This window comes from Schistocerca cancellata, chromosome 9 (assembly GCF_023864275.1).
Source record: "Schistocerca cancellata isolate TAMUIC-IGC-003103 chromosome 9, iqSchCanc2.1, whole genome shotgun sequence".
NCBI classification, from domain to species: domain Eukaryota; kingdom Metazoa; phylum Arthropoda; class Insecta; order Orthoptera; family Acrididae; genus Schistocerca; species Schistocerca cancellata.
The window spans coordinates 300,167,025-300,193,603 of NC_064634.1; the positions used below are offsets into that span (position 1 = coordinate 300,167,025).

Below are 26,579 nucleotides of genomic sequence, written 5' to 3' on the forward strand. Positions count from 1 at the left end.
GGTGGACAGTATGCTGCTTCAGCAGTACGTACCTGTGATGGGCTTGGAGCAGGCAGTGCAGCGCTTGGCGAACAGCTCGCCGAAGCAGTCGGCGCAGTAGGGTTTCTCGTCGCGGGACGTGAAGCGCTGGCCAGCCAGCGACGTGTTGCAGTTGGTGCACGTGAAGCACTCGCGATGCCACGGCTCGTTCTTGTAGGTCACGCCTCCGCTTGTAATAATCTGCAACGTCATTCACTTTCGTACACGAGCCGTCCGAAATCGACTAAAACACATGGCCGTATATTACAAGCATACATACATACAAACATACATGCATACATATGAGTGAGACTCAACATTTTTAGAATGCCATCTTTCTAAAAACAAATTGTTTGTTTATATGCGAAAGCTACTATCCAATTTTCTGCGATTTGATCGTTGCGTAATTTGTTCAGTTTACCCTAATAATTTGTTAATTGATTTAAAGATTCTGTGTGCACCTAAAATGATTTTGATTAGAAAACATTTCCGGTCTATGCTTTTATACGTTTTTAAGTGATCAAAACAATGTGGATGTTGCTGTGGTCTTCAGTCAAGAGGCTGGTTTGATGCAGCTCTCCATGCTACTCTATCCTGTGCAAGCTTCTTCATCTCCCAGTAACTACTGCAACCTACATCCTTCTGAATCTGTTTAGTGTATTCATCTCTTGGTCTCCCTCTACGATTTTCACCCTCCACGCTGCTCTCCAGTACTAAATTGGTAATCCCTTGATACTTCAGAATATGCCCTACCGATCGATCCCTTCTTCTAGTCAAGTTGTGCCACAAATTTCTCTTCTCTCCAATTCTATTCAGTACCTTCTTATTAGTTATGTGATCTACGCATCTAATCTTCAGCATTCTTCTGTAGCACCACATTTCGAAAGCTTCTATTCTCTTCTTGTCTAAACTATTTATCGTCCACGTTTCACTTCCATACCTGGCTACACTCCATGCAAATACTTTCAGAAACGACTTCCTGACACTTATATCTATACCAGATGTTAACAAATTTCTCTCTCTTCTACAGAAACGCTTTGCTTGCCATTGCCATTCTACATTTTATATCCTCTCTACTTTGACAATCATCAGTTATTTTGCTCCCCAAATAGCAAAACCGTAGAAGAAGAATGGGTAGCTTTGAGAGATGAAATAGTGAAGGTAGCAGAGGATGTAGGTAAAAAGACGAGGGCTAGTAAAAATCCTTGGGTAACAGAAGAGATATTGAATTTAATTGATGAAAGGAGACAATACAAAAATGCATTAAATGAAGCAGGCAAAATGGAATAAAAACGTCTCAAAAATGAGATCGACAGGAAGTGCAAAATGGCTAAGCAGGGATGGTTAGAGGACAAATGTAAGAATGTCGAGGCGCATATCACTACAGGTAAGATAGATACTGCCTACAGAAAAATTAACGAGACTTTTGGAGAAAAAAGAACCACTTGTACGAATATGAAGAGCTCAGATGGAAACCCAGTTCTACGCAAAGAAGAGAAAGAACGGTGGAAGGAGTATATAGAGGGTCTATAAAAGGTCGATGTTCTTGAGGAAAGTATTATAGAAATGGAAGAGAATATAGATGAAGATGAAATAGGAGATATGGTACTGCGTGAAGAGTTTGACAGAGCACTGAAAGACCTAAGTCGAAACAAGGCCTCGGGAGTAGACAACATTCCATCAAAACTACTGACAGCCTTGGGAGAGCCAGGCCTAACAAAACTCTGCCATCTAGTGAGTAAGATGTACAAGGAGGATATCGGTTTAGAAATGCATCTGGTGAAGAAGCTCTGTCTAAAGCAACAATCTGTAATTCGTCTAGCGAATTCAAGAGAGATCAGATTTTCTTAGTGATGAATTTCGTGAAAGGCGCCAAGAACTGAATTTAATGGTGAAAATATTAACGTTGTTCGAACAATGCTCGAAGGAGATCTACGGACATCTTATGAATTTATTCGAGGAACAATGGCCATTGGTATGGATCATCCAAAGCGTTTTACATCAACAGTTAGACGTGAGAAAACTTCGTTGTCGACCGATTCCACATAAAGTGACCCCGATCAAAAACAACAAAGCGTTGATTGGTGCAGAAAAGCTCTGGAAAAATTTTATGGCGGCAGTTCATATTTAGTTTGGAATATCATTATTGGTGATGAACCTTGAATGTACTGTAAAGATCCTGAAAAGTCGATCGATCGGCTGAATGGGTCTGTCGAACAGAACCCAAGCGAACGAAGTCCGGCGAATTCGCAGTGAAGGCTGCTAGAATATTTTTCTATAACGGGACATATTGTTCTATAGCATTAGAAGACAGTCTGTTACTGCCAATTGGTACACAAATGTCCGTTTACCCGAAATTTTCGAAAAAGTTCGTGAAAATAAATAATTTTCCCTTACAACAACGCATTATCCGATACAGAAAAACTAACAACTGAGAGTGTGGATGGCCAAAGGTCACCCGTGCATGTAAGCTGTGGAACATTATAAAAACTTGATTTCCGAAGGGCCTCAGGAGGAACGGCCTCTTTGTTTTAAGGACTGGTTTCATTGAATGCAAAAATAATTGACATTATAGGTGAATATTTTAGAAAACAAATCATTTAATTTTTTTAAAACTCATTTTGTGAAGATTTTCTGTGGCATCCTCGCACATATGATTCCGAAATGTAGGCAAGCAACAAGATTTGTTGACTGATTACACTAGCTGGCGGAACCAATGACTGAATTGCTTTCGATAAACATCATCGTGACGCTACTTTTAAGAAGACACACAGAGACACAGCGACTCAATAAAATGTAAATATTTACGTTGTGATATAGATCGGAATGCGAAAATAAATCTCCTCCCCTCCCCCCTTTCTCCTTTCTCAAATCAGATATTATAAAGGTTATTTAGTTACCTTTATAGCTACATAAACTGCTTATTTACGTGTATGTAAGCCGGCAATGTGTCGTCGCAATGTTAATGTCGACATTCATGGTCTGTATAAGTGACTGTATTACCACTGTGTATTTTGTTCTTTTCTTCCCCAGGTGTGAGTACACTCTTTTACGTATGTTAACAGGTGAAGAGTGGGTCAAGATTTTGTATCATGGTGTGTAGGCATAGACTAAGATTTGATTATTCGACAATAGTTATGTTTAAACATTCAGGACGTTTTTATGGCTTGAGATGCTGACAGATGCTGGTAGGATTGTGAATTCGTAAGAGTTCATCTCATACAGCAGTGGCATGAAGCTATAATGAGACTTGTCATGACGTCACAAACTTGAGGCAGACGTCTTCCATGTCAGTTGCCCCAAACGTTAGCTTCTGATGGAAATGTTTTGACAATAATATGCTAGCTCGTCTCACTTACGAGTGAACTAATCATTTTGATTATTGCCTAAAGTCTAAAGAATCATATTTTACTTCTAACTGGATTCGTTCAAGCGATATTTCTTTTTGTATACATGAATTTTGGCTATGCTGTTTCCTGTCGTGGTTTTAGATTCAAGAAATGCTGAATTACGAAAGCAAGCATTTCACATCAGATACTTCTTTTCTTGGTTATTCGAAACGTATAACAAAAAGTAAGCTACATTAACAAGGTGAATGCGTCGTATTATTGAGTCAAATAAAAAGCGTTTAAAACCAAGAAAAACGTCTGAAAATGTCATTCTGACACTGTTATTCCCGATGCACTATAAAATTTATTATTTAAAACAAATGTTGCGTGCATACGACAGAAATTAAGAACAAGAAGCAAGCACAAGCAGTAGTCTAGTAATGCTTCAGGGTATGTAACATGCCGACGCCAGCTTCAATGCAATCCACAGCTAAGTCTGTTGAGCCATATCTCGATGAACAGTTCTTACCTAAATAATAATCTCTTAAGTGATATATACGAATGGCAATGTTATTTCATGTTTCGACAAGGTTCGTGCTTCCCAGACCACTGCGTCTAGCAGTATTGTCGCAGCACAGTGTGTTAACAGGTATCTGGCGTGTATATTGCTTGCTGTAATCCCTGTTTTTAATTCGCCCTCACATCGTATGATGAAACAACTAGTATGTATGTCCACATATGTTTTGTAATATTTTGATGCCATATTTCATATAGACGTACTTGATTTTTGCTCACTTTGTAAATAATTCTCCTTAAACTGTGTTTGTGAAATGTAATCGCATTATGCCTTACATTTTGTTACCTATACTTTTACTGGTTTGAGTTTTCACCATTGCACTTTATAATGCCACCAAAGCGGAAATCGCGATAGTGAAATAAATAAATAACAAAATCTTATAGTTAAATTGCAGTAACGATCTTATTAAAAAGTTAAGCTGTGCTATTACGTTCCAACCTAACCACTATTTCGCCAATCACTACAGCTTCCGAAAAAAAACTAAAAATCGAACGCCATACACCATGTAGTAACGTCTTACTACAAATCACAGATACAGCATTTTTTAACAAAATATATCCCAACAAATCCCATTTAATTCAAGTATTTTTCGCACGAGGTGCTGACGATCGTAGATAATCGGAAGAGGCATTACCACGGCACCTGTATATCGCTACCGACTTTCCTTCCGTCCTGACTGATACTTGAGTTCACGTGTGACAACAACTGCTTTTTCGGCTGAGTTAGCCCCTTTTTTTGATAAATAATACCCCAAAAATCTGTCGAACAATAGCCTCTGCCTTGTGATTGGAGGAAAGCATAGGTCACAGCCATCTACATTAAGTGCAGCAGAAGTGATCCATAAAACTACTGTCCAATATCTCCTACATCTATTTCTTGTAGAATCTTAAAACATATTCTGAGTTAATATGTAATGACGTATCTCTAAAAGAATGGCCTGTTCCATTCCAACAAGCATGGATTCCCAAAACAACGATCATGTGAAACCCAAAACGTACTTTTTTCGCACGATAAGCTGAAACCCATGGGTCAAGGTAGATAGGTAGAAGGCATCTGACTCAGTACCAGACACAAGCTTATTATCAAAAGTACCATCATATGGAGGTATTAAGCAAGATTTGTGACTGGACTGAGTATTTCGTGGTAGGGAGGACATAGCATGTTATCTTGGATGGAGAGTCATTGACAGATGTAAAACTAACTTTAAGTATTCCCCAGAAAAGCGTGTTGGGATTCTTGCTGTTCATGTTGTATGTTAATGACCTTGCAGACAATATTAGGTAACAGAAACATCAGACTTTTCACACGCAAAAATTTTGCACTTCACGAAATGAAAGAATGAGTATGCTATGACTGCAGTATCAATCAATCACAGTAGGAATCGGGCAACTCGTGTAAATAGCTAAGTGTCTCAGTTTGTACGGGTGTGAAATGGAACGATCATTGAAGCTCAGTCGTAGGTGTAGCAGATGACAGACTGCGGTTCATTGGTGGAATATTACAGAAATGCAATCGGCCTACAAAGGAGACCGCATATAGGACATCTGTGCGACACATTCCAGAATATTGCTCAACTTTGTGGGACCCGTACCGTATAGGTCTAACACGGGATATTGAACGTACACAGAGAAGGGCAGCACGAGTGATCACAGGTTTATATGACCCATGCGAGAGCGTCACAGAGATAGTGGAAGAACTGAACTGGCATTCTCCATCTTTAATGGATGAATTTACGAATATACAAGCCCCTATGTATCGCCCCGACTGGACCGCGAAGACAAGATGCACGGAGGCATTTAAACGACGTTTCGACGTGAATGGAACAGGAAAAAGCTCTAATAACCGGTGCAGTAGGAATACGCTCTGCCATGCACTTCACAGCGGATTGTAGGTATAGATATAGTTGTATATACTGTTACCCTATGCAACGAGCACCCAAAACTATGTATTTCGCAGTATGTGCAGACGAACAGGTAATTTTTGGATGGAAATTCTTGCTAAGTCCGAAGCAATGACGAATGCTGGTTTCCTTTTCTGGTTCAAAGTGGAAAAATTCCTATTTTCGTGGCTCATTTGGGGACCAATCTATTTGCGCAGAAAAATTGTTGAGAAAAACATTACCAGGAAAGTTTATACGGTTTTTAAAAGTAGCTTCGAGGCAAATGAATCAAGAGCATCTCTGGTTCAATATGACAATTTTCTGCAAGAAAAGTGGAGCTCCAGGTATTTGATGAATTTACGAAGGATCTTAGGATAATGACCAACTCTGGACATGCAGGGTGTCTAGTATCTAACCGGCAAACTCAGTAGGACGATGGTTAACACGGACGGTCATTTTCTCGTTCACGTACACCACATTTTTTTTAACTGTCTGTTTATGAATTACGGCGCACACATATGTAGTTGTTCTGCTTCAAGTCTTCAGTATCCCTTACCAGTTGCTGTTGCTTACTTGTGAGTTTCTTGTTACAGCATGTACTACGAACTGCCTGAGCTCACTGCCAAGGTGGTGTGTTGGAGTGAGGCGGGGGACAGTGTGAAAGATCCTTGTCATTGTCTAAGGGATTCTGAGCAGGAGATATATTAAGCACCTTCGAGGAGCGACTAGTATTCGTCTGTGCATGTGACGGTAGAAGATGTGTGACAATACTAGGTTTCGAGGTTGCCTTGATAGTAGACGCCTTGACTGCAACATGTGTCGTGTGGCCATATCTCACGTAACCGCTTGGTGGGGATTGAACGAGTTCATTCTACACGTGTACCACCTTTAGAAGCTGCGGGCACGAGGGTCTCCAGCTCAGGCACCACGCCTGGAATATGTGCAGTGGTTTTTTTTATCAAAACGCTAATGACGCTGCCTCCGGACATACGTGTTATTCACAGATAGGCTCTATTTTGCGAATAATGATTACGACTAGCCACATCTGGAACTACGAGAATTCGCACATTTGATTGTTACTATATCTTTCCAACAAAGGTTTCCATGAAAATTTAGACTGAAATGGTTGGCGCTCATCTTGTAGGCCCTTGTGCTTGTGTTTTAGTACCACAGGTACGAAACTACTGGGCACAGTACTACTTGCTGCGTCCACCACCTCGTAGTTTCAGTGTGATGGAGCCCAAGCCATTGTTGATCGTCGAGCACTGTTAACTGTCGATTTTGTGGAACACTGAATTGATCGAACATGACCTGTTGTGTACCTGGTTTCACGTTTCCTGATTTGTGTGTGTGTGTGTGTGTGTGTGTGTGTGTGTGTGTGTGTGTGTGTGTGTGTGTGTTTGTGTCTCATCAGAAGTACGGTGTACACCACTACAGTTGCCACCAGAACTGAGCTAAATGTCCAGATCAGTGAGATGTTCTACGACTTGTGACAGGGTCTTGCCGTGCTCGAGTCGTAGCTTGTTATGGGGCTCAGCATAGACAAAACACCTGGTGTAAATTTATTGGAAAATGCGTTTAATAAAATGTATTTTATTTAGAATTGTTGTTCAGTTTTATCCAGTTTTATGTTAAGATCTGCGAGTGAGTCACGTTCGTAAAATATGGAAGGAAAAACATTCAGTCAAAGTCACTAATCATGATTTTTATTAACAAACGCTGTAAAATTGTTGTTACTCGTTACGGATGTATCAAACGTGTAACTAATAAACTAATGGTGTAAATAAAATTTTTGCTAAGAAAGAAATGATCTGCTGTGTGATATACCGTTTATCGGAGAGAGTATGTAACAGCCTGTAGTAACGGAGTATAGAATGGTCAGTTCGCCTACTAAAAGCTTAATGAGAGCGGCCGCTAAAAGCACTAACGTAGGCCCTGAACAGACGATGCAATGTTTAGGATCTATGGCAGACAGCTTTTCAGCAGGGTGATGACTCGGGACATGTTTCCAAAGAACGCACTGCTAGGCGGTTGTGTTGAGATATCATAACACTACAGAAAGTGCCCCAACTAAGATGAGTAAGGGAAAGGTATTCATGAAAATGAAGACCTAAATAATATAGCTCTTCTTCTACCACACACTGCCTATATATGTTTTACTTTCGTACACCTACATTATAATTTGCTTAAAAATTGTACTGCAATGTTTTGGACATAGAAAAATAATTTAATGAATAATTTGAAGGAAAAATGGATACGTGTACAATTACGAAGCTGCGAGCTGGGTTTTTCTATTGCTCGTTTTTAAAGAGTGGTCAACTATGGAGACGCCGGAACGTAATATAAATTTATATACGTATATAATATAATATAAATTTATATACGAACTGCTAGGGTAACTTATGGAAAAACTGGATGTGACGTAAGGATTAACAAAGCCGTGACTAAAAAAAAGCAATTTACAAAATGTCTGTTTGCAACCCTTTTTCTAGCCTGTTCATGGCTTAATGGGCGTATGTAGCTTCTGAACGTTTTAACTAAAATCCTTTTTTTTTTTAAAGCGTGACCTATTATTGCAAATTTAACGATAATGACAGTCTTTGAATCAGATTTTTTAAATAATATTGGTAATTGCTGAATCGATTAGATTGAGGTCAAAAAAATCGTATCAATTCTCTGCGTAATAGCCGCAGTCACGTCTATGTCTGCCGATGGCTGTCGTTCCAAGATAGTATAGTTCTGTCTATCTATACATTACATGAACCGTCACTTCACTCACCAAGCTGGCAAGATATTGATGTTATTTACTTGTGTAATTAACGGTTTCTGTGTGTGTGTGTGTGTGTGTGTGTGTGTGTGTGTGTGTGTGTGTGTAACGATCCTTATTGGTTACGTTAAAGTGATAATTTTATTTCGGACGAAGAAAATGCGATAGGAAGTCATACCTTATTGCACTTGACACATCTTGTGGCGAACTTCTCCTCGTAGCATGTGGCGCAGTAGATCTCCTGCTCGCGAGGGATGAAGCTCTTGGTGCCTATGGGAGTCTTGCACACGCAGCAGCAGAAGCACTTCTCGTGCCACTGGCGCGTCTTGTACTCCATCTTCTTAGTGCCTGCAACAAGGAAAGGAGGCCGTTGTCATATGCTGCCTGTGTGATGATTACGAAACAAGGGAAAGACATTTAGCTAAGGCTGAAATTGTGGATGGAGGAAGACTAGCGAAATGAAGCAGATGTGCTGGGCGATTGTCCATCTAACCCAGCATGAAAACGATCACCAAACACCTTTAGAAACACATTTCTACAATAGCTGAAATTAACAAATGTGCAATTTACTTGAAGTGCAACTGCTCCAAGTCCCTAGAATTTGTTTCTTACGCTACCGACTTTTCTGTACCAACTTTACATAAAACATAAGCAAGGAACCATTCATTTAATACATTGTGAAAGTGACAGATTCATTTGACACCATACTATCCCCAGGAACAATGGATAGCAAGCAGCGAAGTTGGTGTATGGACTTTTGGAGCGAGCGGTGAAGTTGGTGTATGGACTTTTGGATTAAAACTAATCTGAAGTTCACAAAATTAAGAATGCAAAATCAATTTTCTCCCATAATCTTCAGACAATGCTATTCAAGCGAGAAACTCCGTGTGTAATGAATCAATGGAAAAAAAACCCTCACCATATCGCCCGCGCACATAGTTTTTCCTCATTTTATGGTAAATGCTCTTAAATGTATCACGACTGAATTCTGTTCTACTTCTGGTATATACGTTATTGTTATGCAGAACCATGATGGATGGATTTAAACAGCGGTCTAAAGCGTAAACCGTCAATGTTTTGCAGATATACGTATTTTGACGCAGCAAATTTCTTGTCAAAATCTCAAGGTAAGGATAGCAGCAATCCGGACGATAAACGCTGCACACAGCAGAGAGGAAGCTACTGTGATTGCTAGTTTCCCATCAGTTCATTAATATGTCAAAAAGAAGACATTCCTACAACTACTGCGCTCACTTTCCGTGAAAAAGAAAGAGTGAAACACAAGCGGGATCATCTCCTCTCTGAAGATATCATCATTAGCAAGATGTTAAGCCCTCGGAAGAGAGAGAGAGAGAGAGAGAGAGAGAGAGAGGGGGGGGGAGGAGGGGGGGGGGGGGAGCGCCATTGCATGGTAGCAATGAAAGATAACCCGCTGTCGGCAGGCACGTGTTGTAAGCTGCATGCTGTGCTACACAGCTCTTTGATCCGTAAACTTAAAGGGGCCGCTAAGGATTTCGCAGAATTCAGTATCTCGATCGTACGTGACAGATAGGGGAAAAGCTCTGGACCAGAGATTAGATTGTGGTGGCTAACTTGCTTAAGAGGACCCTGGTGCGAGGTCGACTATTTGCGGAGACCTACATCATCGCGGCTGCTGCGGCTTCCATCCTTCACGTTATCGTGACAGCGTAATGACAGGAATGGCCAGAAAAGGAGGCGGAGTAGCAAGTCACGGCACCGCCCACGCCAGCCAGCGCACTCATCTACTGAGGAACGGAGCGCTAACGTAACAGTCCAGAGTCAGGGGAACGTGGCCACCAACTCGTTTACGTCTTAGCCCCCCCCCCCCCCCGCCAAGTAATCGCGTTAATAAACAATTTCGTACAACTAGGCAGTCGCAAACTGGTTCTGACAGATGAAGTATCAAATATCTACATGCTAGCAAACTACACTCCTGGAAATGGAAAAAAGAACACATTGACACCGGTGTGTCAGACCCACCATACTTGCTCCGGACACTGCGAGAGGGCTGTACAAGCAATGATCACACGCACGGCACAGCGGACACACCAGGAACCGCGGTGTTGGCCGTCGAATGGCGCTAGCTGCGCAGAATTTGTGCACCGCCGCCGTCAGTGTCAGCCAGTTTGCCGTGGCATACGGAGCTCCATCGCAGTCTTTAACACTGGTAGCATGCCGCGACAGCGTGGACGTGAACCGTATGTGCAGTTGACGGACTTTGAGCGAGGGCGTATAGTGGGCATGCGGGAGGCCGGGTGGACGTACCGCCGAATTGCTCAACACGTGGGGCGTGAGGTCTCCACAGTACATCGATGTTGTCGCCAGTGGTCGGCGGAAGGTGCACGTGCTCGTCGACCTGGGACCGGACCGCAGCGACGCACGGATGCACGCCAAGACCGTAGGATCCTACGCAGTGCCGTAGGGGACCGCACCGCCACTTCCCAGCAAATTAGGGACACTGTTGCTCCTGGGGTATCGGCGAGGACCATTCGCAACCGTCTCCATGAAGCTGGGCTACGGTCCCGCACACCGTTAGGCCGTCTTCCGCTCACGCCCCAACATCGTGCAGCCCACCTCCAGTGGTGTCGCGACAGGCGTGAATGGAGGGACGAATGGAGACGTGTCGTCTTCAGCGATGAGAGTCGCTTCTGCCTTGGTGCCAATGATGGTCGTATGCGTGTTTGGCGCCGTGCAGGTGAGCGCCACAATCAGGACTGCATACGACCGAGGCACACAGGGCCAACACCCGGCATCATGGTGCGGGGAGCGATCTCCTACACTGGCCGTACACCACTGGTGATCGTCGAGGAGACACTGAATAGTGCACGGTACATCCAAACCGTCATCGAACCCATCGTTCTACCATTCCTAGACCCGCAAGGGAACTTGCTGTTCCAACAGGACAATGCACGTCCGCATGTATCCCGTGCCACCCAACGTGCTCTAGAAGGTGTAAGTCAACTACCCTGGCCAGCAAGATCTCCGGATCTGTCCCCCATTGAGCATGTCTGGGACTGGATGAAGCGTCGTCTCACGCGGTCTGCACGTCCAGCACGAACGCTGGTCCAACTGAGGCGGCAGGTGGAAATGGCATGGCAAGCCGTTCCACAGGACTACATCCAGCATCTCTACGATCGTCTCCATGGGAGAATAGCAGCCTGCATTGCTGCGAAAGGTGGATATACACTGTACTAGTGCCGACATTGTTCATGCTCTGTTGCCTGTGTCTATGTGCCTGTGGTTCTGTCAGTGTGATCATGTGATGTATCTGACCCTGGGTCGCCAGAATCGCTAATTATAAAGAACGAGCTCAACATTTTCACGACAGCATTTACACAATCACATTCGAGGAGAACGTCTGGTCATCCGAAACAGGATTTCACTATAGTGGTACTGGCGAATGCTAGGGTGTTTCCATTCATAGGTCTTTTCCTCTCTGATCCTCCTGTAGCTAGCGAACAATCTCTAATAATCGTAACATGGAAGAGGCGATAAACTAATTTTCCCATACTTCCTACAACGGTTGAAACCAATGTTTCGTGAACCTACCTTTTTCAGACAGTAAAATCAGTAGCTGTTTTTTGCCGATATCTTTATCTCAGGAAAATGTGATCTAAAACGCTTCCTTGAATTTTCAAAACTCTTTCAGGCATTGCCTTCAGTGATCGAATAGGAACAGTCTGCAGATCTGAGTTAGCACCCGTCGCATCTTTCACCAGCCTACTGAGAAAATACGATACAAAATTTTATAGTGCTGAGCTAGATATGCAGTTATAATTTTCAAAAAATGGTTCAAATGGCTCTGAGCACTATGGGACTTAACAGCTGAGGTCATCAGTCCCCTAGAACTTAGAACTACTTAAACCTAACTAACCTAAGGACATCACACACATCCATGCCCGATGCAGGATTCGAACCTGCGCCCGTAGCTGTCGCGCGGTTCCAGACTGAAACGCCTAGAACCGCTCGGCCACTCTGGCCGGCTTATAATTTTCATGCTTATACTACGTCTGCGAAATAAAAACTGTTATGGCTCACAGACTAGTGCAATCCGGGGCATCGGGTTGAATATACGCAGTGCAGGATGGTCTAGGCAAAGTCACAGTCACCTGTCAAGCAGCGACCATGGAACTTCTCATATCGCCAACAAAGTATACAATGTAATAACAATTTTACAGCTAGGAACACTGCCTTTGGAGAACATGACGATTGACTTGTAAACTAAATGATTTTTTTTCAGTCTCTGCTTCACAAGTGATATCAAAACCGGCATCGAATTCTTAGTGTCATTATTAGATGATACTGGAAACGGGTCCCATAACGCCCGGCTACCCACGTGATCTGCGAGTAGCAAACTGTTCACCGGCGGGCTTCATTCAACACGTTTCTAAAACCAACTTGCTACGAAGTCGGAATGTGTTAAGATGTCAATCGCTTGAAATAGCAACTGTCATCTCTTAGTAACAATAGTACTAATTGCTGTAATTAAAGTAATGCAAAGGAATTTGTCTTCCATCCTTGAAGAGAAACTTTATAATAAAAGCGTGGACCAAAGCAGGAAAAAGGAATTAGTGTGACCCCTTCAGATGCGAAGAGTCTAGTTCTGCCGATGGCGTCTTAGTCTTACGCCACTGTTCTTGGCACGTCTGCTGGAGCAGTGCTTTGTAAGTTTGCCACGACTACCATGCAACTCCATTTTCAGCCACGGTATTCCAAGGTCGGAGCGTAACGATCACATTTCTCCCTCTGCGTGAGTAAACTGCTGGAGTGACGCAGTGGGAAAACCTAGCGTACGTCAGCTGTCGCCGTACACTGGCAACTTGCTTATTCTTGGGGACTCCTCCTTTTACTATGCCCCTGAAAGGTAGTCTCTTCACTGAGACACTGCTACCTAAAGCAGTAACACCTACTGCAAATACTGTCACCCTGGCTTCCCCTATTCTATTGCTGTTTGTGAGGACACGTCTCTCAGTCACTTTGAAGATGAACACAACCAAAGGAAAACCAAGTTTAATCTCTTATGTTATGGGTAGAAAAGAAGAGCGTCCTGTCGAGAAAATTTTGTTCATTGTTTTCATTTTAAGCAAGTGCATAATCCTTAGAACTGATGTCAAGATTTAAATACAAGTTTTCTTCTATTTAATATTACCCGCGAGTTGTTGCTTTCTTGAAAATGACAGATTCTCCAATATCTTTACACTGCAAAGTAATCAATGTTGTACCACTGATACCTTCGTATCTGACTGAAGTACCAGAGTTTAATGGCGAAGAGAAAGCTTAACTAAGCTACTCAGGATAAGTTTAAAATGGATAAAAGTTCGGTCTACGCAGAAGTCACCGGAGAAGACGACCTTAGCGTAAAATGGGACCACTCCCCTGGAGAAGTTTATGGGAAACTGTGCAAACACAGAAACAGTCCAGCGGTGCTACGACACTGATGACCTCACTCGGCAGAGGCAGGCACTTCCTATCTGTGCAGACAGAGAAAATAATTAAAGTGAAGTCTGGTCGAAATGAGGAGGCAAGCAGTAAAGTTCAACCAGTCCCGATGGCTGACAAGAAGTGTCAAAAAACGCCTAAGCTGTGCTCTACAAAACAACGCGATTTCCTCGGTTCTTAAATCTGCGAAATTCGATCTACTCTTTTGCCTTATGTACACCGTTCCTACCCGTTAGAATAGCTGCTGCCTATGGCTGGAGGCGAATTACGTGGAATATGACGTATCCCTCGTATTCCACAGGAAATCCGCCGATAAGGGAGCTCAAGGCGAAGTTACTCATCACCTGGGCAAGGAGCAACGTTTTCTGCATGCGCGTCATGATGTGCTGTGGTGACGTAGACCCAGGATAACTATCATTGTCGTCACATTGTCGAGTTCCCATACTGCAGGACAAACAAGGAAAATATGGTGCAGGGGCTACCGACAATCTTTCTTCCCGCATATCACTTGCGAACGGATTAGGGGAGTGCACGAACGTCTTTAGTATCATACGTATCCTGCGCCACACACAGTACGGTGGTCTGTGGAACGCAACAGTAGTTTTAGTGTGAAGACGATGCGATATTTTTATGAATTTCTACTCCTCCGGTTAACGAAATCCAAAAAGGAATGCGCTGACAGCAAATTAAGTTTTCTTTCCCAAAAATTTTTGTTCCAAACTTAATCATTCATCGCTACAGTAACATCGATTTTAGATACTAGAAAAGAATGGTTTGTGTTATCAGACCCGATCCTTTAATACACGGTGGTATATACTTAGCGGTTTATGCGCGTCATGTCTTATATCGTTACGTTTATCGGATCACGTAGTCAAAGACGTAGTAAATCTCCTTAAGATTACTTTATTGACGTTCGAGATAACAGTCCTTCACCCTGATGTATATTTTAGCCTAATAACTAGATCACAAGTTCTGTGGAGAAATCCTACTGGGCGTCGCCAGTACGTCCCGTGTATTGTGAGTCCTGAAGGTTTCCCCTATTGTCACACTTTCCTCGAAAGTTCTTAAAATGTCCAATATTATTTTCCAGCAATGACTACTGATTTCTCCTTTGTCTGTGCGTAAAAGCCAGTCCTTATTAACTAACTCTAACTCCGCAATCAGACCCCGCAGAGCGTGCGATGTTCAGCGACCACCGTATCATTCTCGGCCACCGGCATCACTGGATGCGACGTGGAAGCGAATACATGACCAACACAACTAACAAGATCTCTAAGGAGTCCACGGCTTAGCACTTACACTCGGTCGACAATGATAAACATTCCCTGACACTGTTGTTGAAGCTAGCTTTTGAGATATCTGAACTTCCGCAACATCTGTCTGCAGTTGAGTTCCGTGCATCTGAACAAAACTGTCTTCGAAAACGTCACACACGCCATCCTATCTGCGTCTTTCTCCCGAATTCCACTTGATATCGCGAAAGTTCACATTGCGTCCAAGGTCTCCAGAGATTAGCTAATGTCATTTGCTGCAAGCAAGTCATAATGCTGTCAAGGGTATTGCAGTCCATATGGTGGTGGCCACAGAGAGTATCAGCCCGCGTTTACATTTCTTGTGACTGTCTCAAGCATCTTCCTCCCCCCTCCCTGCCTCTTCCACACATGTCTTAAAAGGGAATAATGCAGAGCGATGTAGTAATTTTAATTACACTCACGAGATGAATGATGATTATGTGCCACGTGTCAAATCTAGTCTAAGGTTATTATAGTAAAACTCGTGAGAACTCATTTTATTCAAAGCTATCGCCTTTGAGCTGATGTGAATGGACTTACTGTTCGCTGGAAATCTTTCATTATCGGTCGTAGTCATTTGATGCCAGAAAATCAGACGATGTTAATAGAAGACGGCTGTAGAACAGTGGTTCCGAGGAGAGTTCAGATCATCTCTGCGAGATCTGTATTTACAAAGCTTGTCATATTAACGATTGTATATGCAGGTGTCCATCAAACTGGATCGCACGTTTTGCAGATGTATAAGCATTGTATAGCCAGGAGGTTCAGGATGTGCTTGTCGTTGCGCGAATCTTCAGGAATCTTTATACGTATTTATACTTCGCGTCTGGACAATTTAATGTAGATAAAGAGATGCTCCACAGCTTTTAGGCGTGCAATACTGCCAACTTCCACCAAGGCAAGCGTGCGCCCGGAACGACAAATGACTCCTACATACAGCACAAGACGTGGCGCTACAACGATTTCAATCTTTTTTCCCTTTTTTGTATTTTTCAACAATACGGAGATTACACCGACAGGTGTACGTGCCACTCTGTCGTAGATTTGCGCAAAGCACCCGAATAGATCAACCTCTTACGAACAAACGGTATATGTGAACTAGTTCTTTGTTTCTTTAAAGTGGAAAGCCCAGCAATGAGCAATCAAGTTATGACGCATCTTAACGGTTATGACTGAACCACGTGGTACTATCACGAAGTGTTAATCGTAGTATATATCATAACGTCTCTAATATTTCACAATCTTTTCAGTATTTCGCAACATGGTCTGTGGAAAATGGTGGAACTATATTTTTGTTAGTAGTAATTTTTTATGTCTGTTTAAATACTGGAGCAACTACGATTTCCCTCAATTGAACGAGGTACTTATATAGTAGCAGTTGACAGGCTAATGAAAGAGATGCGCAGTGACATGTTTTTGCGAATATTTCAGGTACTCTTTTATCCAAAAAAGGTGAAGAACATGTTATGTGACGTCGAGGACAGCGGGCGCAGCACATCTGGGCACTGTTAGACTATGCAGCGCAGGAAGTAGTACTGAAGTGTAGCTATACGCCAGCAGACTCCGGTCTGGTGTGATTTAGCACACTACACCTGATATTTGATCTGCACACCTGCACTACTATAGTGTTGCAAATGCTAAGTCATTGCTTGTGATTATTTGTGTTCTTACGATGGATGTCGAATATGACAAGAGTCTTTTGGCTTTATTCACTAGCATCTGATGTAACAAGGCCTATTACACCTTCTCAAGAAGACAGCTGTCTGTCGAAACCTAGGTCAGCGGTTCCAATAAACCTTGCTTTGCCACTGGTTGGTTGATTTTTTGCAGCCCCTCCAAGTTTCAAAACTACGTTGTAGAATTTAGTCAAAAATACACTCCTGGAAATTGAAATAAGAACACCGTGAATTCATTGTCCCAGGAAGGGGAAACTTTATTGACACATTCCTGGGGTCAGATACATCACATGATCACACTGACAGAACCACAGGCACATAGACACAGGCAACAGAGCATGCACAATGTCGGCACTAGTACAGTGTATATCCACCTTTCGCAGCAATGCAGGCTGCTATTCTCCCATGGAGACGATCGTAGAGATGCTGGATGTAGTCCTGTGGAACGGCTTGCCATGCCATTTCCACCTGGCGCCTCAGTTGGACCAGCGTTCGTGCTGGACGTGCAGACCGCGTGAGACGACGCTTCATCCAGTCCCAAACATGCTCAATGGGGGACAGATCCGGAGATCTTGCTGGCCAGGGTAGTTGACTTACACCTTCTAGAGCACGTTGGGTGGCACGGGATACATGCGGACGTGCATTGTCCTGTTGGAACAGCAAGTTCCCTTGCCGGTCTAGGAATGGTAGAACGATGGGTTCGATGACGGTTTGGATGTACCGTGCACTATTCAGTGTCCCCTCGACGATCACCAGTGGTGTACGGCCAGTGTAGGAGATCGCTCCCCACACCATGATGCCGGGTGTTGGCCCTGTGTGCCTCGGTCGTATGCAGTCCTGATTGTGGCGCTCACCTGCACGGCGCCAAGCACGCATACGACCATCATTGGCACCAAGGCAGAAGCGACTCTCATCGCTGAAGACGACACGTCTCCATTCGTCCCTCCATTCACGCCTGTCGCGACACCACTGGAGGCGGGCTGCACGATGTTGGGGCGTGAGCGGAAGACGGCCTAACGGTGTGCGGGACCGTAGCCCAGCTCTTGGAGACGGTTGCGAATGGTCCTCGCCGATACCCCAGGAGCAACAGTGTCCCTAATTTGCTGGGAAGTGGCGGTGCGGTCCCCTACGGCACTGCGTAGGATCCTACGGTCTTGGCGTGCATCCGTGCGTCGCTGCGGTCCGGTCCCAGGTCGACGGGCACGTGCACCTTCCGCCGACCACTGGCGACAACATCGATGTACTGTGGAGACCTCACGCCCCACGTGTTGAGCAATTCGGCGGTACGTCCACCCGGCCTGCCGCATGCCCACTATACGCCCTCGCTCAAAGTCAGTCAACTGCACATACGGTTCACGTCCACGCTGTCGCGGCATGCTACCAGTGTTATAGACTGCGATGGAGCTCCGTATGCCACGGCAAACTGGCTGACACTGACGGCGGCGGTGCACAAATGCTGCGCAGCTAGCGCCATTCGACGGCCAACACCGCGGTTCCTGGTGTGTCCGCTGTGCCGTGCGTGTGATCATTGCTTGTACAGCCCTATCGCAGTGTCCGGAGCGAGTATGGTGGGTCTGACACACCGGTGTCAATGTGTTCTTTTTTCCATTTCCAGGAGTGTACATAATTGTCATAGCAAAATATGTACGCTTTCCCGTACATTCTTCCCGTTGTGACATCCTTGACCGATTATTTCATTTTAGGGGTACTATAGCTTAAGTAATTGTCCCTGTATGTACACATGGACGTATGTGTGCGTTTCACCTACGTCCCCTGCGGTATGAGGCGTACTGTCAACACTTGGTGTGACCCCGGGATCAGGAGGACATCCGGGGAGCATAAGGAGGTGACAAGCTGGTGCCGTCCCGTGTTTGTCCGCGACGTGTGAGCGAGGGGTTCCCTAGGCGCACGCGTGTCGGCCGGGGCGCTGTCCTCGCCGAATAAGGCGCAGCGGCGGCACGGCGCCTTACGTCACGGCTTCCGGCCGGCCACCAAACGAAACTGGGCGCTGCGCTCCGCTTACGGCAGAAAATCCCCGCACCTCGCCAACTGGTTATTGTGACGTGAAAGGATAGCCGGCGCCGAGACGAGCCGGTGACCAACATTCATCTTTTCTGGCACCAGTAAGGGCATACTGAACTGGTCGTTGCTTTACGAATGCTCTCGACCGAGAGAGAGAGAACTTGAAAATAGGGACACGTCGCAGATAAACGATACGAGTCCAATGCAAGCCAGAGATGGTAAATTAGACCGAGCGTATCAACTAATGCAACAACATTTACATCTAAACCAGTAATCTGTAATTCATAATTAAGCACCTGGCAACGTGTGAAAGGAACGGTCGAACAACACAAATCTGTATCTATCCTTTGGGAACGTGTCCACCTTTTCCTGCAATTTGTTCATCCTCTACACGATGCCGTCTATCAGCAGGACGATGCAAGGTGTTACACAACTCACATTTACATGCGTGGTTCGAAGAGCACCAGGATGAGACCCAGATGTTCATGAGACCCAGAAAATATTAGATACAGGCTCCCAGGTAGATGCTATTTTCCTTGACTTCCGGAAGGCGTTCGATACAGTTCCGCACTGTCGCCTGATAAACAAAGTAAGAGCCTACGGAATATCAGACCAGCTGTGTGGCTGGATTGAAGAGTTTTTAGCAAGCAGAACACAGCATGTTGTTATCAATGGAGAGACGTCTACAGACGTTAAAGTAACCTCTGGCGTGCCCCAGGGGAGTGTTATGGGACTATTGCTTTTCACAATATATATAAATGACCTAGTAGATAGTGTCGGAAGTTCCATGCGGCTTTTCGCGGATGATGCTGTAATATACAGAGAAGTCGCAGCATTAGAAAATTGTAGCGAAATGCAGGAAGATCTGCAGCGGATAGGCACTTGGTGCAGGGAGTGGCAACTGACCCTTGTACAAATGTAATGTATTGCGAATACATAGAAAGAAGGATCCTTTATTGTATGATTATATGATAGCAGAACAAACACTGGTAGCAGTTACTTCCTTAAAATATATGGGAGTATCCGTACGGAACGATTTGAAGTGGAATGATCATATAAAACTAATTGTTGGTAAGGAGGTTGCCAGGTTGAGAAAATGTAGTCCATCAACAAAGGAGGTGGCTTACAAAACACTCGTTCGACCTATACTTGAGTATTGCTCATCAGTGTGGGATCCGTACCAGATCGGGTTGACGGAGGAGATAGAGAAGATCCAAAGAAGAGCGGCGCGTTTCGTCACAGGGTTATTTGGTAACCGTGATAGGGTTACGGAGATGTTTAGCAAACTCAAGTGGCAGACTCTGCAAGAGAGGCGCTCTGCATCGCGGTGTAGCTTGCTCGCCAGGTTTCGAGAGGGTGCGTTTCTGGATGAGGTATCGAATATATTGCTTCCCCCTACTTATACCTCCCGAGGAGATCACGAATGTAAAATTAGAGAGATTAGAGCGCGCACGGAGGCTTTCAGACAGTCGTTCTTCCCGCGAACCATACGCGACTGGAACAGGAAAAGGGAGGTAATGACAATGGCACGTAAAGTGCCCTCCGCCACACACCGTTGGGTGGCTTGCGGAGTATAAATGTAGACGTAGATGAGTTAACCGTACTCACCGGATTTAAATCTAATCGAGAATCTGTGGGACAACTTCGATCGGGCTGCTCGCACCATGGATCCACAACCGACAACCGGGAAACCTAGCGCAGCTGGCTACGCACTAGAGTCGGCACGGCTGCACAAGCCTGTCGGCACCTTCCAGAACCTCGCTGACTCTCTTCCTGCACGTTTCGCAGCAGTCCGCACTGTAGAAAGTGGTTATTCAGGCTTTCGACAGGTGGCTACATTAATGTGACTCGACAGTCTATAATCAACACAGTGAATACTCCCTAGAAGAGTAAAATAATTCTCTCTCACTAAATGCCTTCCATACAGGCTCGATAGGACAATGAACTAAGAAGTATGACTTTTTACTCGCGCTACAGAGAACAGCCCCAGAGTACTGACTTTTCACTTTTTAGGGTATGAACTGTACCATGTGTGTACGGAGCAACTGGTGTTATCCGCAGAGCGTCAGTTAATACAGAACGACAAAAGTTTCCCTCCGCCGCACTGTCTACTGACATGTGGTCAGTAAATGTGATGATTGCTAAATGATTTATGAAAAACCTCAATTTGTGTTTCTTCCTCCGCAGTTACATGGTCAATTTGTTTTAATACAACGAACACGAAGACGGCAGTTAGATATCGAATGGCTAGGTCTGATTTAATGGACGAAAGGAAGGTTGCGGCCGGGATCCCGGGAGAGCCAGATAGCTGCGGCTCGGCGGCCTGCTCGTAAAGCCTGCACCGGGGCGCAGCCGGCCACGCCCTCGACCACGCCTCACGCACCGACAGCTGATCGATGACTCCTACAATGCCTTAGTTTGTAGTAGCTGCAATGTCCGTCTGTCGTCTCAAACATACCCCTAGTCCCTGTCATACATGACTATTGCTTGCAGAAATAATGTCCTTAATTATTGGCGTCTCCGTTGTATAACCGCAAGTACGGCTGACCTTGGATTGGCAACTGCTCTTTATTTTCTATGTAGGTAATTTTTTAAATTTTACGTGAATTTCATCTTAAACATCTGATCTTCCAACAACTAACGTTTCTAATTTTGCCTTAGTAGCAGAAGACACATAAAATATCAAAGAAATTGCGCGCTTGCGCTTGTCCGTCGTTCAGTAAAACTTACATAATACCACTGTTTTAATATTCAGAAATGAAAAAAATTGTACATTTCACAAAAGGAACAAACATAGCATCATATGACTACAATAGCACTCAAGACGTAAAATACCTGGGTGTAATAACTTGTAGGGATATGTGCTTGTAAATTATAGATTGCAGTGATCAGTCGTCCTATTCATTGATGGTATTCAATGAACTGTGGATGAAGCCCGACCAACAGGCATTACATGCGTTGAGTGAAAATAATAGTGCATTGAGAATGGCTAGTTTCTAGCCGAAATCTAGATCTGCACAATAAAATTTAAAAAGGACGACTGATCGCTGCAATCTATAATTTACAACTCAACAGCCGCTGAGTGCAACAGCTTTCTGAATGCCTGTTGTACGGATATGAAATGGAATTCTCATGCGCATAGTTGTAGATAAATGACGTGGTACACTTCGGTTCATTAGCATAATATTTGGAAAATGCATCTGTGTACAAAGAAGAATGCTTACAAAACACTCGTGCGAACCATTCTAGAATACTGTTCATGTATTTGGGTTTCATACCATATAGAATTAACGGAATATATCGGACGTATTCGAAGGAGGATAGAAGTAAGGGTCACAAGTTTGTTCGATTCTTGGGGAAGCATTATGGACATTTACTTCTGAAGCTGCAGTGCGAGTTCATGTTGAACGAACAGAAGGTATTTTAATTTATTTATTTATTTTTTGGCGAATAGATACAGGGTGTGGTGTCACCACCAGACACCACACTTGCTAGGTGGTAGCCTTTAAATCGGCCGCGGTCCGTTAGTATACGTCGGACCCGCGTGTCGCCATTATCAGTGATTGCAGACCGAGCGCCGGCACACGGCAGGTCTAGTCTAGAGAGACTCCCTAGCACTCGCCCCAGTTGTACAGCCGACTTTGCTAGCGATGGTTCACTGTCTACATACGATCTCATTTGCAGAGACGACAGCTTAGCATAGCCTTCAGCTACGTCATTTGCTACGACCTAGCAAGGCGCCATATTCAGTTACTATAATTACTATCTTCAAGAATGTATTGTGAACAGATATTACTGTGACTAATGTACCGTCAAGAGCGACGTTCATCATTAATGGATTAAAGTTAAGTATCAAACTAATTACGTCTGCTTTCTGAATTCTAATTCCTTGTCATGTTCCAGACCTCGCGTCAGTATAGTTGTTCCCTCCTCACGCCAGCCTGCGTGAGCTAAAACGCGTGTATTTCGACCTCCACTAGTGACACGGTGTTGGCTCTTCTGCCAACACAACACAGGGTGTCCCTCCTAAGTCTCGTAAGCGCGTTCTCTCTTGTGTTTCGCCAGATATTTGCAATTTCGTTTTTGCAATCTGTGGGGGGTTCAGCCAAAACTAATATTGCTCTCAACACGTCTTTCATGCGGCGCCCAGTGTTGACGGAAAGCGTCGGTCTGCGTTTTATAGATAAGCATTAACAGGAACATTAAACCACGAAGAATAGCCAGTACTCCAGCAGCGACTGAGTAAAGCTGCTGCACGTCACGAGCAGTTAGCGGGGGCGTAGATGGTCCTGTCGTTTCTAGGATACTAATTAATCTCCGTATTTTGATGTCCTTGTTAATATAGACCGATAAAAACGAATACCGCATTAGACTAATCTGGGACCGCGCTATCGAGTGGGCATATGAAATTCCGGTCTAAAAATCATTTTGTTTGTAACGGGAAACAAACCGACGCTTTCCGCTGACTCTGGGCGTCGCCTGTGACAGATGATAAGCAGTATTTGTTTGCACCGACCCCTGCCACACATTCCAAAAACAAAATTGCAAATATTTGCCAAAACATTAGAGAAAATGCGCCAGACGATCTAAGGAGGGACATCTGGTGTATATCACATTAACTTAGAGTATCTGTGTCTTGTGCTCCATAGGTAGGTGTTTTAGCACGTCCTTTGGTAGCATCCTGACGATATGCTCCAATAGCGACTGCAAGCCAAGAGGCTCTAAGATAACGGCGAAAGAATGCAGCGCTTAACCTCAGTCACCTGGTACTAAATGCAACTTTGGCGAGTGTCCGCTAGAAGCGAGAGGAAGGCGTCTCGCGGAGTGAGCTTTCGCTGTGTGACGTAAGAGTGGGGCCCACGGCAGCGGCGGACTGTGTGGAGGACCTCTGCCCACACCTGCAGCCGCACCATTTAGCGCCTCACCTCACCTCAGCTCGCCCCGCGCTTGACTCACTCCTATTTCTGGCTCCCTGCATTCCGATTGCTCTGCTCTGCGCTTAAGGTGATAGCCGCCTTTCCTCGATGAGCAACCTTTACAGAGTCGAGGTCACTTACCTAACCGTAGCACGCAAGGATATGGGAACTAGCTGACCTTCGGACGCCACGTTTAAAAGCCTTAAGATATTAAAGTAAAAGTAAAAATACACAAGAAGATAAAAGATGGGAAACAGCGAAAGTATGATCAGACATTATAGGAAGGAGGACGACCGAAATGGTTTTCTTCAAAGACCTTCCGAACTCTTACTCAGACTGAGAACAGTAAGGGATGGCAGTGGGCCTGAAAACGAAGAAGGCTAATCTCGTAATATTTCTGTTTGAGAAATGATATAATTACATTTCAATTGTAGGTAGAAGCCGAGATGGAGTCTGTAACATTCCGCCTGCAACGAGTCACAAATGCATGAAAAAATCTCGCGGGCAGCTTCAACGTGTGTCATTAATAACAACCGCCACTCGAATGAAGTTATCTTTAACACTGTTTTAAAACCTGAATCGCCGGCCGCTGTGGCGGAGCGGTTCTAGGCGCTTCAGTCCGGAGCCGCGCTGCTGCTACGTTCGCAGGTTCGAATCCTGCCTCGGGCGTGGATGTGTGTGATGTCCTTAGGTTAGATAGATTTAAGCAATTCTAAGTGTTGGGTACTGATGACCTCAGATGTTAAGTCCTATAGTTCTTAGAGCTATTTGAACCAAAACCTGAATCCTATCTGAATGTACAAGATGTTTCGCAATTTCTGTTACGGGCTTCTAGGAGCCGCAGAAGGGACTTCATCGATACAGTTCTGATGAGGAGTCCACGTCCTGAAACGTATTGAGTAGATGAAAAATGAGTTTGAAGACCAGGTCACTTCCAAATTGCGCCCTTCACGGTACGCACGCAGCGGAGACACTGACCTGTTCGCTCTACAGAAGCCTACAGCAAGGGCAAAGTTCTGAGTACTCGTTGTCGGATTCACTTGTACGTAACGAAGGAAATTCTCTTCAAAGCCGAATGTGCGGCGCGTCCATGGAGCACCATAGTCAACCCTTCTAGTTGCGAAATGTTCTTGTTCCTCGCAATCCTTGATTTAGTGGGACGAAAATGGTTTGTGATGTCATAATAACAACAGAGGACTCATTGCGGCCCGCTCTTCCTAGTCTGTGTCTGTGTGTACTATGAAGTGCTTTTGGAAGTGATCCGACATTCAAATTTACTTTATGTTGAAACGGGTCATTTCTGGACATGGGTTCTTTATCAAAACTTTATCTAGAAAGTCCCCTCTACAGCCCCTAGAGTACTGTAATACAAATTGTGAAACAAACTGTATATATGGCGAGTCGCATAATTTGTTAACTTAAACATTTCCCGAACCGTCGAAAATAGCCGTTCATGTGTGAGTTGAACAGGGATGACCCACCTTGTCATACGTGAAAAAATTTTACACAACATTATTAAAAATTTCATATTGTACAAAAAATGGTTCAAATGGCTCTAAGCACTATGGGAGTTAACATCTGAGGTCATCAGTCCCCTAGACGTAGAACTACTTAAACCTAACTAACCTAAGGACATCACATACATCCATGCCCGAGGCAGGATTCAAACCTGCGACCGTAGCAGCGGCGCGGTTCCAGATTGAAGCGCCTAGAACCTCTCGGCCACAAAGGCAGGCTGTTTTGTACAGACAGTAGGGTATGGTAAAGAGTAAGATGATCCGAAAGTAGCATGCTCAAATCCTAATGGTGGCTGAAACTTCGGCACCCGGAAATGAAACAAGTGATTTCGTGGTGTGCAGTTTCACACCATCTATCGAGAATATTTTGGGACATACACTGATGAGCCAAACAACTATGACTAATGCTCCTGCGAGATTGAGTGCAGCCTGGTGGCGTTGTGAGAAAGTTCGAGGGTATGGTGAAAAGTAAATCCACCAATTTTTTTATTCTACTCTCAATATCGGTTGAGGTATCACAGTCAGGGATATTACTTGGTCGACTTTCTCGCTTCGCTGACCCAAGTTTCAACCCTCTGCCGCTAGAGGGCTCCGAACTGTAGCGTGTAACACAGCTGTGTTACATATGTACAGGTGTCGTCCATCTCTGCAAACTTATCAACGACTTGTCGTAACCATGCCACACAGAACGGCTTTGTATTGAATTCCAAAGACGGAATACTAGGCAGATGGTCTTACTCTTTTGGCTCATCAGAATATGTGTTTTGTCTCTTGGAGAGAGAGCGTACAACACTGATTGCGCTGTCCCCCATACGAGGATTTTAATCTCCGAGACATCCACGATGCTTTTCTAGAGGCATAGCCTATGCTCCAAAAACGGGTTTTATCTTCTCCCATCTTTGTTTCATACTCATCTATAAAAAGCACAGTACCCCATGTCCTTCCATGCCACAGTTATGTGATATCATATCGTCGGAATCGTGTGGTCCTCTGGAGCTGATGGTGCATTTACAATTTCACTAGTACTAATTGCACTCAATAACTCAAATTTGTTTCGAACATGACATTACTTAGCACCTCGAAGGAAGGAAACCGCTATCCAATTACCCAAGGATAACAGTGTTTT

At 44.4% G+C, this 26,579-nt stretch overlaps 1 protein-coding gene across 1 annotated transcript in view; it reads right to left on the minus strand.

Moving 5' to 3' along the window:
* LOC126101585 (prickle planar cell polarity protein 3-A) overlaps positions 1 to 26,579 on the minus strand; it is a 1,199,532-nt gene that overhangs the window by 3,020 nt on the left and 1,169,933 nt on the right. The window contains exons 8-9 of the mRNA XM_049912239.1: positions 8,749 to 8,918; positions 33 to 219 (exon numbers count right to left, since the gene is read on the minus strand). Coding sequence (XP_049768196.1) covers positions 33 to 219; positions 8,749 to 8,918 — 357 coding nt within the window. The remainder of the gene's footprint in view (positions 1 to 32; positions 220 to 8,748; positions 8,919 to 26,579) is intronic.